Below are 16159 nucleotides of genomic sequence, written 5' to 3' on the forward strand. Positions count from 1 at the left end.
CATCATTTAATTCACTGAAAATAATGTTTGTAAGATTCTTTTGTACTGCCACATGACCTGCAGGTTTTTACTCTCATTGTGTATGTTTCTAATGCATATATTTACCCAAATTCCTTTACCTTTTTTTTTTTCTTTTTGCTTAGGGACTGCTGCATTGTTTTCAAAGAGAAAACCATGATTGTTCTTTCAGTTTGTATGTGTACCTTTCTGTGATATAGACCTAAGAAATAAAGTGAAGACCCACAAGTGTAGGTATATCCACATTTGAACTTAGTAGATATTGTCAAACATATATCTAAGTGGGTTGTGCCAATCAACACCATCACCAGCTGTATTTGAGCATTTCATTCACTCCACGTCTCTATTAACATTTGGCATTGTTATACAAATCTACAACACTTATATTTTGTAGGAGATGTTCTTTCCTATTGTGATTTCATTTTCATTTTGTTATGTCTGGTGGTACTAAACAGTATTTAATTAACATTTTGACCATTTAGATATTCTCGTTTCTGAGGAAACTTTCAGAATAACTCTTTTATTTGTGTTGTTTGATTATGTTTTTATTGACTTAACAACTTTGTAAGTCCCCTTACAGCTCTCTGTATAATCTTCACACAATCCTTTATCTGATGCATATATTACAAAGACATTGATTTAGCAGTTTTTCACTCATTTGTGGTGATGCATCATTATAAAAATATCTTGTCCATTCAAAAAGATTGGAAAACTTGCTGGACCTCACAGACAAGTTAATAATATACGTTGAGGTCACTTAAGCCATAAGTCTAATGTCCTACTAGTGTACTCAGTCTGTTTATTTAACCCGCTTTTAAGAGAACAATGTAACAAATAACCTTATTGCTTTGGATTTCCCATGTAAACAGTTTTACTACCTAAATTGATGCAGAATGGCTATATTAAGTTATGTACTCTTCTATGCCCTTTAGCCAAAGAGCAATGGATATGTGCTTTCATGTGTATGCTAATAAATGCTGAAAAAAATACAGGCTGGTATTGTGGAATAATCTTTTTGTGCATTGTGAAGATGTGTTGCTCCCATAAAGAGATAAATGGCCAATAGCTAGACAGGAAGAGGTTAGGCAAGACTTGTAGACAGGGAGAGAGCTCTAGGATGAAGAAGGGCAGAGCCACCAGGAAACACAGGGAAAAGCAAGATGAGCATGCTGTGCTAAGGAAAGGTACCAAGCTATTTAGTAGAATGTAAATATGGGTTAATTTAAATTGTAAGTGCTAGTTAGTAACAAGCCTAAGCTATTGGCCAAACATTTATAATTATATAATTATTATAAATTATATAATAATATAAATATTATTATAATTAATAATAATTCTTATATAATAATAATAATAATAATTCTCCATGTTGTTTATTGGGCAGCCAGTGGTCCTGATTAAAAATCCTGCCTACACATGGCACCCAACATGGGGAATATATATCCACATAAGGCCTGAGGAAGCTTTAAAAAAAAAGACTTTGGAACACAGAGTAAAATGCAACTTCCTGGTGATCAAGGTCTTGTGAATAGGCTCAATATAAAGAGACTGCCTGCACACCGGAGACAGTCACCATCCTGCACTAAACTGAGCCACACTGGGCGGCTGACATACTTTTTAAGATTTGTCCCATTTGATCAGAAAACACTACAGATGCTCAGTAAAGACAGATTGAGTTGAAAGAAAGAAAAGACCCTGTAAACAGATTATAATGTATTTAAAACTGTACACAGGATTGACAAAGAAAAAAGAAAGGATATGGACAGTCATAGGAAAAACAGTTTAAAAATAATAAAGTCTTTAAAGAAAAAAGTAAAATAATAAAAAAAAATAAGCCACATAGAAATGAAAAATACACAAGGCAATCTGGATCCTGTATGGTGTTGGATGGATTTTCAATTTTTTAGTTATTGATAAACAATAGATATTGAGAGACACTGGGTTATGAAAACTGCTAATTTAAACCAAACCATATATTTTAAAAATGTCTTAACTTCAAAATAAAAGTCAAGAAAAAAATACCACTTTGGGAAGGAGGCTATGCTTTTACTTCCACAAAAACCCAAAAGCTATCAAATATTTCAAGGTTAAATAAGATTAGATTTAATTGAGGAAGATCCCCTGAAAATCCTGGCTATAGACATAAAAAAAAAAAAACTGAAAAAACTACAAGACACATGATGTATATTTTATCTGCTCAAACATAACACAAAAAATCTTTGGCTGACTTTTGTACAATGCACAGTCTCTACTTGTATTAATGCAGATATATATGTTACCTTTAAAAGTTTTCAGAGCAAGAGGACCAGACACCAATGAAATCAAAGGGCCCAGGTAATCCAACATCTCAGAGCACCACTGTCTCAGTTTCCTCAGAGTTCAGCATCCAGAACAGCTTCAAGGCTGTTAGCTAAGATGGTCCAGTCTCACAGATTTCCCCAGCCAGGACATTATCCTGATTTTCTCGGGATCTAAAAAGTTTCAAGAGCTTTGTACAATGTTATCCCTTTGGACTTGTAATGGAGATAAAAAGAGACACCAGACAACAGAACAGGAAAAATAAAAATTCTAATTTTGTGAAAAAGTTCAGGGATTTTTCTGCCCATGTTCTTCTTGCTTTTGTAATTATTACAAGAATACTTAATGTTATCTTGTCATCTTTAGTTAACAATCTCCTGAAGACAGTCAAGAATTACATGCTTTCTACAAGATTATCTCTGAGAATAGAGGCAAAATTACTGATGCTATTCATCTGCAAGTCAATAAAAAGAGCTAGAAATTTTAACTTAAAATGAAAAAGGTACAAAAAAATTAAAAAAAAATTCTTTCTACTTTTGTGAATTGTGACCACGATCAGTAATTATTATTCTGTATATTAAACCTACTTTCTGCCTCATCTTTTGAATGGCAAAAGGGGATGGGGTAGAGAGAAGGATCATCACAGTTTGTCCATGAAAAGGAAAGCCTGCTATTTCTCTCAATGAATCTCCTGTGCTTATTTGTTATAACTACCCCTGACTTCAGTCATCATTTAATGGTGTTGCTTTTAGAGAATAGTAGCTTACTTTAGTTTTATGAAATTGTTTTAATGCTATTGAGTTTAGTTTATTTTCCCCAGTTAATATATCACAATGAAAACTGTTTGAGGTGTATTTTACAGACAGCCTTAAGGCAGACTTAAGCTATGATTATAGTCAACATTTGTGCTTGAGAATTGATTTATATTGTCAGTGTTTATAATGGGAAACACCACTTTTCAAAGATCACACTTTCAGAAAGCTCCCATTATAAATAATGTATCACTGTCATACAGTAGCAATACAACTGTAAAACATCTCAACACAGATTGTGAACAACTCTTTATCAGTTTCAAAACCATTATTTCTTTGTAATCTCATAATGATCCTTTGATATAAAATGAACCACTGCATTCCCACTCCTCTCAACAAGCTTTTAAACCCTTAAATTGACTCCTTGCTCCATGAAAACAAGAATTAGGTATTTGTGTGTAAGTTTTAAAGATCCAAGACAGGGTTTAAGAGCTAAATGTCACAGTTTTTTTCAGACTTGGAACAAAGTCATTAACGAGGAATGAGAGACTCCACACTATACTCCCGAGAGTCCTACTGCAAGGAGACGGGTTTACTGAGCTATCAGGAACTAATCAATTCATCTTTCTTCCTTGATGAGAGACTCAGGCAGTAAGACGAGACACTTCAACAAAGTTTTCCCTGACTTTTCTTCATCTAATTTTGGGTGAATCAAGAAAGATGAATCAACCATCCTTCTGCCCGAGAAGGAGCAAATATCCTGTGTTAACTTTTGCCCTAACTTAAGAAAGTACCATACTGGAGGATCAGCAAGAAGTAAACACCCAGACACCTCAGACTACAGCCCCAGGCGCCAGAGCAACCACTCCCGGAAGCTCCGCCCCTTCTAGACCAGGTTCCCACCACGCCCCCTCGCCAAGAGCTCAGACCTCACAGGGAACTACATTTCCCAGAATGCAATTAAACCTCATTGCAGGGCGCGTATAAGTGTCCGGGTGACGACATAAACCGGCGCGGTGTTTAGACTCCACTGATGTCGTGGCGCTCAGAGGCAAAAAGTTGGTGCTCTGAGGGGCCCTGGGACTGAAGTCGAGGTCCGGTGACCCTGGCCCTTTCCTACCCACTCCTCCTCGCCCGCCTTTCCCTTTCCTGGCAGGATGAGGCGTGCAGGCCTGGGTAAGAACAGGACTGAGTTTCGAAGTTTGGGGACCTTGGGACCTGTCGAGCAGGGAGGAGGGACGTGGGAGGAAACTCTACCGGCCTTCTGTCAGTGACTGGGGTTGGAAAGGGAACTGTTGGGGTTCTGTGAAGGAGGTACCAAGTGGAAGCGCATCATTTGTCCCAGATCCGAGCAGTCTCCTTACGTTTAATTTAGAGGAAAGTTTATATGATAGGTTGCACAGAGTGGTGAAGTATTTATTGGTAGTCTAGATTTTTCTTTAGGTGCTAGTTTGGGAGGTAGCCTTGTTTTCCAGGCCTTGCTCTGGTTCCCTTTCTTTACTCCTTCTGGATCTTACTTTTCTTAGAAGTGACATTTGGAGAGTGGCTGGTAAACTCTAAGCCCGCTAATAATGATATATTAGTTTCATTACAGCGAGTTACAAAGGTAAATGTATGCGTCATTATTGGTAAAGTGGAAGCTGTGAAAGGTCTGGGTCAAAGGCGATTGTCATGGGACATTTCTGACCTAGACCTTGTCCCCCTGTTAAGGCAATAGATGGTGATAAGCTTTTGATGACTTAACACTTGTTCTTGCCTTTATGGACCAGGAAAAGTACTAACAAGATAATTAGAATAGCACTTTCTGGTTCTGAAGTTCTCTATTAATATGTTTTGTTTTTAAGAAGGAAGGGCAGAGTGCTTTAAAAAAAATGAATGGAATGTTGAAAAGGATGTTACCATTCTATCATAAGTTGGAAAAAAAATTTAAAAAGTTTTAGGTGTTTAAAGCCAGTGAATGAACAAACACTTTAAATCAGACACAGAAAAACAAATAAAGCCTCTTTTGTAATCTAGACTCCCTGCTAGGTATGAATTTTGATTGTATGAAAAGGAATACATTACTCATGTAATACATTACAGAGAGATGGTGGTATTTTTAATAAGGTTGGTTATAGAAATACAGAGTGGGTAATTTAAAATCATAGAAAAATAATGGCAGTGAAAGGTGCCAGTAATATAGACTTACAGTTATCAGTAAATAGTTGCATGAGAAGCAATTTATAAATTTAGTTTTTTGAATACTTGTAATCATTGGAAGAAAGTAGTCCATGTCAAATAACCTAAAGAACTAATTCCAAACAAGATTAGTCTTATATGCCTAAATTCTTTTCATCACTAATGACAACAAACTTTTTTACAACATAAATTTTATGTGCGTGATCATTTGTGACCCAGCGTGTGCTTCCCAAAGCTTCCAGTGTAACTGAGGAGCAGAAGACAGATTGCTTCTGAAGCAGAAGGCAAATTACAATGCAAGATGGTAACTTTTCATCCCAACACCAGTTAGGTTCAATAAATAGTGAATGCCAAGGAGATTTAATACTAAATGGGACATTGTGTACGTTCTGGAGCCAGAGGAACTTGAAGGATGCTGTTGACAAGAGGGGTTGGAGAAGTGGCTTCTGGATGGGAAGATGACAAAGATTCAGGAAGAGGGACATAAATGATGTGTACAAGAGATCACAGTGACCAAGTCATCTTGAAGCTAGGACCCTGAGGCATTCTGAAAATCTTGTCTACCATGGATTTTACATTTCCTCAGTAGGCCACTGGCCCATTGGGACATTGTTTGTGATGTATTGTTTTTTTTTTTTTTTTTTTGGTTTTTCGAGACAGGGTTTCTCTGCGTAGTTTTGCGCCTTTCCTGGAGCTCATTTGGTAGCCCAGGCTGGCCTCGAACTCACAGTGATCCGCCTGGCTCTGCCTCCCGAGTGCTGGGATTAAAGGCGTGCGCCACCACCGCCCGGCAAATCTGTGAGCGTCCTTTGCAGCCAGCCAGCTTTTTTTTTTTTTGATGTATTGTTTTTATCACATTCAGAGCAGGGACTTGACAATAGGTTCTCAGCTCTGACTGTGTGTTGGAATTACTCAGAAGAATATTAAATTAGATTTTCAATTCCATAAGAATCACTAGACTAGAGTCCCTCCTAATTCTTCTTAAAGTGCCTGTGCAGTAGAGAAGAGGGTGACTATTAGGTACGCTTGTCACTTAGATTGGTGTAAAGTTATGACGACTTTTTTTAAAGTACCAACGTGTGTTTACCTGAAATTTTAAATTCGAAATAATAGTGAATATGATAACCATTCATAGGTGAAATCTGCCACACCCCACATGAGTTGTTAAATGAATTGGCCTGATTATTGGTAGAACATGCTTCAAGGAAGTAGTGTTTTTCAGAAATGACATAGGCTGAAGATGACCTTCAGCACTTGTTTTTCTACAGCTCTTCATAGTAGTAATTCTCACAGAAAAAACGGGGCTATGCTTGGAATAGGAACTCTTGTATTTTATATTAGTTTCGTTTGTTGTGTTTTTCTGCATCAGGGTGGAGGATGGTTTGAAGAAAGATCAATTTGGAACTGCATTAACAATTTCTGAATGAAAAGTGAGAATTTTACTTAAAAAGAACAAAGTGGAAGAACTCTAAAATTAAACTTATGATTGCCCAGAGAGTCAAAGCAAAATGAATAAAGTAACCATCAATTTGGAATGAAATCCTTGATGAAGTTGTCCAGTGATTAACTTTAGACATTCCAAAATTACCTAATTGGCAATATGTCATCCCCAGATCCTTAGTCACATAAAACAAGTTAAAGATCTTGGATCTTGTTAAGTTTGTACGGCATATTGTAAGTGATGATTTTAGTTGGTGAGTAGGGAGAAATAATTATGCCCAGTTCAACACCTTTTAATCTGTTTGAAACCATGTATTGAGAACTTCAGGAATAGCATGCCTTGGAATAGTCAACATTTTGTTGTGGTGGTGATGGCAGTTGCAGTGGCGGTGGCGGCTTTTTTGGTACAAGGAGAAATGTAGGTGTCTGATGCATAGAAAGTGCTCATTAGGCACAGGAGGATATAGAAGCACAAGACACTCTGCTTTTGACAAATTTGCTTAACAGGAAATTAAAATTGTATTCTTTAATCAGTTAATTTCTAAGTATTCACTTAAAGTACTGTAGCAGTGGTGGTGGTGGTGTGTGTGTTTATGGAAATATAGAATGATTAATGAATACATTTGGTTTATACTCTTATAGTTCAATCTAGAGGTCAATGTTGGTGTTAAACAGTCAAAGCTGTAAGGATTCAAGAGTTCTGCTACTTTAATAAAATTAGATTTGTGCTGCGCTTTGAAAGAGTTTCTTATTTACACATTAACCATCCTTCAGCTGGCAGACTTATACTGCCCACTCTCTTAGCTGTTACTCTTACCGTTCTTACTACCGTTGCTCCTCCATTTGCTGCCTGAGCCTGTGGTAGCCTATAGCTTTAAGGCTGTCCTTTTCTTTCTCCTTGGGTCCCTAAAGAAGCTGCTTCCAGCCATGGACAAGACAACCTAATCCCTTTAATACGTTCTGCACTCATGTCGAAGCATGCTAAAGTTTGGAGGCTTTGTTCTTCCGCAGTCCCAATATCAAAACTTCCAGTGCTAGGTCCACCCAACAGTATAGCTTCTCACCAGCTGACTGAGACCAAGGAGTCCTTCTGTTGAGAGTTCTCCTGTCTGGGAAGTCAGGCTAATCCAGTATACTGCCACCACCATGGTCAGTGTATTCTCCTAGAAATACTGAATGATTTTGGCCACCGTTTTTCATGATTTTCTTTAATTCTAAACATTCCTCTTTACTATGTAGCCTACTTTCTTCCTTTACTAAGAAAATTATGATATCAGTTTATAAAAACTTGAACTAATACCCTCAGTCCCAATACATTTATGTATGTACTTGCTGCCTAATGCTCACTCTCCCTCTTGTTTTCCTGGTGGGTGACTATCAAGTACTGTAGTAGACAGAGTAATGGGTACTGTACTTTCCAAACCATCTCCTAGAGTACAGGTTCTGTAAAAATAGCAGAAAAATGGCAGCTTCTTGATTATTTGTTGAAAAATGAGTGAAATTCTTCAGAAATCTCAACTAATGGCCTCTACCCGCCATTGCATCCATCCCTTTGCTCAGCTTTTAGAAGAGAAGGTTGCTTGTGCCATGAGAACCCCTTCTTCCACGTTATCTCCCCCCTTTTCCCTTACAGTCAAGCTTCTCTGATGGGGAGATAGATGGTTCTATGTTTATGTCCTGTATTAAAACATGTATTTCTAGTGTGCAAGAATGTCTTCCAGATATCCTTGTATAGCAATGCCTGTTTTAGTGTCTGTTAAGCAATCAATAAGTGATCAATAAATGTGTATTGAAGAAAATGCATACTTTGCTTAAAAGAGGGTATGAAAGGAATTGTTGTAATCTCTGGTTCTGATTTTTAAAAATTGATTTGCACTGTGACTATTATAGATATATATGGTCTGCAACGCCCTCCAGGGGTCTTCTTCAGTTGGTTTTAACTACTAAGCTTGAGAAATGGCTTCTGGTTTTGCAGTACTACACATGTGCCTCTGATCCTTGTAGGTGAAGGAGCACCTCCTGGCAGCTATGGGAACTATGGCTATGCCAGTAGTGGATATAATGCCTGTGAAGAAGAGAACGACAGACTCACTGAAAGTCTGAGAAGCAAAGTGACTGCTATAAAATCTGTAAGTGCAGAACGAACACTGTCCACATTTTAACTTGTAGATTTGAACTTGCTGTCATCTTAGTAAGGAACTCATTTCAGAACTGTTGTGCAGTGAGGTCAAAGTGCACCGGAAGTTCAGGCTATCCATTAAGTGAGTTAGAAGATGTGGCAAGTGAAAACATTGGGACTTTTGTTTAATTTCTTTTCTTAAACTTCACTGTATTTGGGTTTGTGTACCTAACAAAATCTAAAATATACTGTACATTAATATAGTAGTTCAAACAGAGCCAGTCATGCTTTCTATATAATTTTAGGTTATGGATAATGCTAACTTGTAATTTTATTCCAGTTTGTTATTATAGTAAAGAAAAAATATTTAAAATAATCAGTCTAGACTTATAATCAAAGAAATGTCATATTTTGTTAGTAAACCATTAAATGTGTATGTGTATTTGACTTGTTCATATGAATACTTGTACATTGTAAAATCTAAAGAATACACAGAAGAAAACATTTAATTTCTATGAATAAAAGAGAAAACCAAGTATGCCAGAATAACAGAACTAGAGAATGTTAACAAGTAGGTTGACTATTATAAGGAAGAGAAGAGGTGAATGTCACTGTTGGAAGGCGGAGCTCCAGGAGTTCAGTTGATGACAGAGAGGAGGGATTATATGAGCAAGAGATATCAAGACCATGACTGGAAAAAGCACAGAGACAATTAGCCAAACTAGTGGAAACACATGAACTGTGAACCAGTAGCTGAGAAGCCCCCATGGAACTGGACTCTGAATAAGTGAGACAGTTGTTTAGCTTGAACTGTTTAGGAGGCCCTCAGGTAGTGGGACCAGGACCTGTCCTTAGTGTATGAGCTGGCTTTTTGGAACCTAGTGCCTATGCTGAGACACTTGGCTCAGCCTTGGTGCAGGGAGCAGGGGACCGGACCTGCCTCAACTGAATATACCAGGCTCTGCTGACTCCCCAGGGGAGACCATGCCTTGGAGGAGGTAGGAATGGGAGGTGAGTTGGGGGAAGGCTGGGGGTGGGAGGAGAGAGGACAGGGGAATCCATGGTTGATATGTAAAACGAATAGAAAATCTCTTAATAAAAATAAAAAATAAAAAAATACCCCCAAAAGAAATAAACAAAAATGTATTGTCCAATATTTCACTGGACAGAGTATCAGGAGAGCCACTGAAATAGCTCTTCCAGCCTTTGCTGCTAGTGGCTTAAAATATAATATGCAAATCTTTCTCACTTCCGCTTATGAGCCTTTTTTGAGTTGTGGGCTTTCTCTTGTTTCTCTAACATGGCCCTGATTTTTATGCATAGACCCCTGGGAGAATCTCTTAACTTGTCTCAGCTGCCCCTGGTCTACATGACGTTGTCACAGCCATTGGTGGAATTTTGTTAAAGCACTTCCTGCCCTCTCAGCAGTCTTTGGATTCCCTGTTACTTAGTAGGTTAAGTTCATACTCTGTAGACTGATGGTGCTATATGTTCTTCAGAGAATGGCCCCAGCCTTTCAGAACGTCTCTTCAACACATCAGAATGCATATGGATTTGCTGCCAGACCAATGAGAGTGCTCTTGTTCTTTGCATACTGCTGTTGCCCTATTTAATGTTTTAAAAATCAAACTGGGCCTTTAGCAATGTCATTATCTTCCTTGTTCCTTTGAAGTTGTCTTTTTTTTTTTTTTTGGTTTTTCGAGACAGGGTTTCTCTGTGTAGCTTTGCGCCTTTCCTGGAACTCACTTGATAGTCCAGGCTGGCCTCGAACTCACAGAGATCCGCCTGGCTCTGCCTCCCGAGTGCTGGGATTAAAGGCGTGAGCCACCACCGCCCGGCTTGAAGTTGTCTTCTTATACAAAGGCCCCATTGCTGCATCTGCCTCTGCCCATGCTTTATCTCAGTACTACACCAGTATTAACTCATTCCCTGTAAGCCTAAGATCATTTGTGACATGCGGTATAATTCCTTCTTAGCAATTGAGTAAGTTTTTGTTAAAGGAATTATATAATGTTATTTTAAAAGTATGTGTCATTGATTTTCTATTGCAATAAACATGCTGTAAATTTGTGAAGCATTCAGTAGAAGCTCATGTTCTCACATGTAATTGGTGTTTAATTTCAGTCGTTGGAAAATTAAATTGTATTCAGCTTGTACTCAAAATAGAGTTTCGATATATGTGTATTGTTTCCAAAGTCATATTAATTAACATGATTTAATCTATGGACCTAATAATGTATAATGTTAAGAAACATAACATTGGGAAGGACATAGAGTTGAATGTCTTAAACAAACAAACAAACAAACAACCCTCTGGTGTTGATTACTGAGCTCCATGTTTGAAGATGGGAGATTTCCTTCTTTGGCGTGAATGTCATACTAAAGTAGTTGGTTGAGTCAGGCTACATGCTTTGTTATCTCTGGATGAGTTTGGAGGAAAAGATCATATCTGATCTCCATAATTTTAGTGTAATCCCATATCTGTATTATCTATGGTTTTCACACAAATTAAATTGAGAAGAACATTTACAATTGTTCACAAAGACCTTCAGCAATTAATTGTATTTAAGTTCCTTAGAAGGGGTAGGCCAGTTCAGGCACCCTCTCCACTATTGCTAGTAGTCTAAGCTGGGTCATCCTTGGGGATTCCTGGGAACTTCCCAGCATCTGGTTTCTCCCTATCCCCATCATGTCTCCCTCTATCATGGTATTTCTTTCATTGCTCTCCCACTCTATCCCTGTTCCATCTGGACCATCCCGTTCCCTTATGTTCTCACCCCCCATCCCCTACCTTCTATTGCCCCACCCCACCCCCAGTTTACTCAGGAGATCTCATCTGTTTCCCCTTCCCAGGGCTGTCCATGCGGCCCTCTTTGGGTCCTCATTGTTAGCTAGCTTCTCTGGAGCTGTGGGTTGTAGTCTGATTATCCTTTACTTTATATCTAGTATCCTCTTATGAGTGAGTACATACCATGTCTGTCTTTCTGAGTCTGGGTACCTCATTCAGGATAATATTTTCTAGGTCCATTCATTTGTTTGCAAATTTCATGATGTCATTGTTTTTCACTGCTGAGCAGTTCTCCATTGTGTATATGTACCATATTTTCTTAATCCATTCTTCGGTTGAGGGGTATCTAGGTTGTTTCCAGGTTCTGGCTATTACGAATAGGGAAACCTGGTGAATTTGTTGTGTAAGGTATGAAGTATAATTTTGCGTAGTAGCTGTAATTATCTATACTGTTGTTCTACACACTCAAATTCTTTTTATATAATTTTAGGTTATAGATAACACTAACTTTATGGTTTTTTCCAATTTATTATTATATTAAAGCCAAAGTCTTTAGAATAATGAATCTAGACTTATATTCAAATAAATGCCATATTTTGTTAGGAGAATACGAAATCTGTATATCTGTATTTGAACTGGTCATGTGAGTACTTGTATTTGCTAAAATATAAGAAAGGAATATACAGGTGGATATTTTTATATGACTGAAAAAACAAAAACATGGAATAAAGAATTCTAGAATAAGGGAGCCAGGAGGAGAATGTTAACACAGAGATTGAATAATAGGAAGAGAAGGGAGAATATGGTCATTGCTAGAAGGGGAAACTTGTTTTTGTTTGCTTGGGTTTTTTTTTTTTTTTATGTTGTTGTTGTTTGTGTTTTTGAGACTAGGTTTCTCTGTGTAGTTTTGGTGCCTGTCCTGGATCTCACTCTGTAGACCAGGCTGGCCTCAAACTCACAGAGATCCGCCTGCCTCTGCCTCCCAAGTGCTGGGATTAAAGGCATGCACCACCACTGGAAAAGGAAATTTTTAAGTTTATTTTCCAATAATTTCACTGGACAAAGTGTCAGGAGAAAGTATATATTTCTAGAATATAGTTTCATCTGAGAAATTAAATATGCATAGTATTGCATTGTTGTTTTTACTTTATCAATCTGGAATACCTTCATGTAAGTAGTAATGTATGTGCTTTCTTCATAGCTTTCCATTGAAATAGGCCATGAAGTTAAAAATCAAAACAAACTATTAGCTGAAATGGTAAGTCATTATGATTTTTACTAAGAAATTTTATCTAATGTTTTCAAATTTAGTCTGTTGACCAATAAGGAATTACATTTTTTAAAACATTTTTTGTTAACAACTTTATAAAGTTTATCTATTCTCTAATACTTTTAAAAATAATATTTTAATACATTCTTCAAGAATTTCCTCTGATGTGTTTGAGTGTATTCAGCTCCCCTGGCTCCTCCTCTTACTGCTTTCTGCACGCCCCCTCCTTACTTTAGTTTTATCCAGTTAAAACAGACCCTGACATTATAAGTCCTGATGGATTCCACACCATTTTTAGCTAATTAGTTTATAATTTCTAGCGAATGTATTTTTACATTGTTCTTGTCAAGATGTAAATAAAAAGTGAAGATTTAAGGCAATGTATTTTAATCCTGGGAATAAAGCACTGTTAAAGACTGAAGGCTAATGGCTATTTTGAGTGGTCTTAGAAATCGTAATGGGTAGACCACTAGTGAAAAAATCAAAAAGCACTTTATCTCCAACCAACTAAATGCTTTTCACTTAACAGACGCCTACTCCTTCAGCTTTATTTCCTAAGGATTACTGCTGAACAAATCCCTCAGATTTGAGTAGACAAGGTCCCTTTGTTTCTAGTCTAAACAAGCTCGAGAGCACATACCTTTTCTTCTCAGAGCAGCCTTCCAATCACTAACGCTACCTTCGGATACACAGCTTCTCTAGACCCTCCTTTGTTTCTTCACATGCATTCGAAACAACTGTCTGAAAGCAAATATGGCACTGAAAGCAGTGGTCTTTGAAAATGGATATTCCTGTTTCTTTCTTTTAATAAGCTCATTCAGAATCACATGGAGAGGAGCCCAGGCATGTATATTTTGTGAAAAGCATCCCAAGTGGTTCTGATGCAGTGACTCCTGTGAGGAAGCAAGGGTTTCGAGTGCATGAGCTATGTAGAGACTAAGCTATGCCGAGACTCATTATGCTTGTGCCTTCTCATCTCAGGATATTGAGATTTGAATGCAAGTGCATTGTTTCTAACCTGTGCCTAGGCTGCTTATCTCTAAGGCTTCTCTGGCTCTATTTTAATTTGGCATTTTTCTTATATGGATTTAAATCCTCTCTACTTATTGCTCCATCAACATTTATATTCTCTTAACTTTTAGTAAATTTCTCTGTATTTCAAAGTCTAAACAAAAGGCTCTACCATTTTCTGTGCTAACCATATGAAATTTTAGCTGAAGTCCTTGTATCTGAACACTCCCACAATTGACCTTGGGAAAATAGTGCCTCAACAGAAAGTGGACAAAGACATGCTGGATAGCACACAAATGACTTGCCTTTATTGTTAATGGCTTTTTATCCATATAATTGAAATAAGAAAGACCTAAATCGTTTGAGCTTTTTTAATTACGCTCAGGAACCGAAAGAAATGCTTATTGGATAATGAAAGAGCCACTAAGAAAACTGCTTTATTTTGCATGGAGTAATCAGGCTGATTTCCCAAGCTAATAAATAGATACTTGAATTGATTAAACATACAAATTATCTTTTAAAATACGTACTAATAACCATATGTAAATTGCTTGAATGAACATGTGTAGAATATTAGAATTTATTATGTTTTTCCTATTCTCTCATAGGATTCGCAATTTGATTCTACAACTGGATTTCTAGGTAAAACCATGGGAAGACTGAAGATTTTGTCCAGAGGAAGCCAAACAAAATTGCTATGCTATATGATGCTGTTTTCATTGTTTGTCTTTTTTGTCATTTATTGGATTATTAAACTGAGGTGATGCAAGTTAGTGTGGGCTTGGAATCTGTTTCAGTTAATGTCTTGGGGTACCACTTTGATAGCCCGCATCCCAACATTCCTGATGGCGCTTTCCTCTTTCAGAAATCATACTATACCATATAATGGTTTTTGACTACTGTTCCTTATTCAATCATTTTGACCCCTGTTTTCAGGGGTATTGAGTCAGCCTGAAGTCGGTGTGGCTGTACCAATGTTTTTCCAGTCAGATTAAATCCCAGTATCATACCCTGTTGTTGAGTATAACTCTCTGACAAGTGGGAGAGCAGTAGAATGCTAGAGAACCTGACATCAGCTTTTGTGGTGCTTTTTGGATGGTGGTAGAATATTCCCTTTCTTTTGCTTGATGTCATCATTGGGATGATGCGCTTTCCCTCACTTGTTACCATCTAGGTACAAAGTTTCTTTTCCCTACAATTTTCTTAATACATTTGTTCATATGAATTCTTTGTATAAGGACTTCCTTGAGTAAAACTATTGACATATTTCTATGGACGCCTACTATACGTGTGCATCAACATAGGTATTGTTTTATATTAATGATTAATTCCATTGATCTGCTTTAGAAAAGTTTTCTGATGTCTAGCTGCTTTGGTGGGCCATTTGATGATTGTTTGTGTCAGAATAATGTGAAGCTCAGTGATTGCTAAACTCTGTGTAGAAATGAAGTGTTCAGAAAACTCTGGCCTTTGTTCTCCCATGTGCTCAACACAGGGACTGAGAATACGCAGGCATTGAGCCCGAGTTCAGATCGTTGTTCTCCTCCAGTTTGTGTGCTTACGGAAATAACAATGCAAGGTGGATTAGTACAAAATAAGTATTGAAATACTGTAAAACACTCTGTATTGATCCTGCTTTAGAAATTTGCCTATTTCTAGGTTCACAAATAAACTTTTATGAAAATATATTTGTGGCTTCTCTAAATGTCTTATATTCGTGACACAGAATCTAAGAAATATCCCAAAAGCTCAGATTCTGAACAAAATGAATCCAAATGAACATTTGTATTAAAGCAGAAGAGGTGAGACAAATTTTGACTACAACTTCAACATCTTTTGCTTCTTTCTCTTTTTATCATGAGTCTATCCCTTTGGGCTGGAATGCATTTTCAATTCTTTTTGCTTATTTATAATTTCCTACAAGTTCAAGAACTTTTTTGTGGTGTGTCATTTGAGCCTATCTTTTACAGATCACAAACACTAAATCTGAGTGCAGTTAAAAGACCTGAAGAGACAGGCCTGAGATGTAGGGAAGAAATGCTAATTAATGGGATTTAGATGTCTGCATTCCAATCACACACATCTTCTTCACTTGTTTGACGCTTGTAGACTCCATTTCTTCATTTTACCTTTTTACAGGCCTGTGAGATATCCATAGTACAGTGTAGAGGAATGCTTCTGATTCACCAGACAGTAAGTGTTATTAATGTCCACATTCGATAACTACTGTTCATTATTTTCAAAATAATGATGATACAACCTCTAAGCAGGTATTTCTATTAGGC

At 37.3% G+C, this 16159-nt stretch overlaps 1 protein-coding gene across 1 annotated transcript; it reads left to right on the top strand.

Annotated features, from left to right (window-relative positions):
- The first annotated feature begins 4065 nt into the window (after window positions 1-4065).
- Window positions 4066-15562, top strand: Bet1 (Bet1 golgi vesicular membrane trafficking protein). Its single transcript, XM_006991199.3, has 4 exons — window positions 4066-4244; window positions 8691-8815; window positions 12795-12851; window positions 14483-15562. The coding sequence occupies exons 1-4, from the start codon at window positions 4226-4228 to the stop codon at window positions 14636-14638; spliced, it is 357 nt and encodes a 118-aa protein (XP_006991261.1). The 5' UTR covers window positions 4066-4225; the 3' UTR covers window positions 14639-15562.
- The last annotated feature ends 597 nt before the right edge of the window (window positions 15563-16159 follow it).

This window comes from Peromyscus maniculatus, chromosome 3, assembly GCF_049852395.1.
Source record: "Peromyscus maniculatus bairdii isolate BWxNUB_F1_BW_parent chromosome 3, HU_Pman_BW_mat_3.1, whole genome shotgun sequence".
In the NCBI taxonomy this organism is placed as follows: Eukaryota; Metazoa; Chordata; class Mammalia; order Rodentia; family Cricetidae; genus Peromyscus; species Peromyscus maniculatus.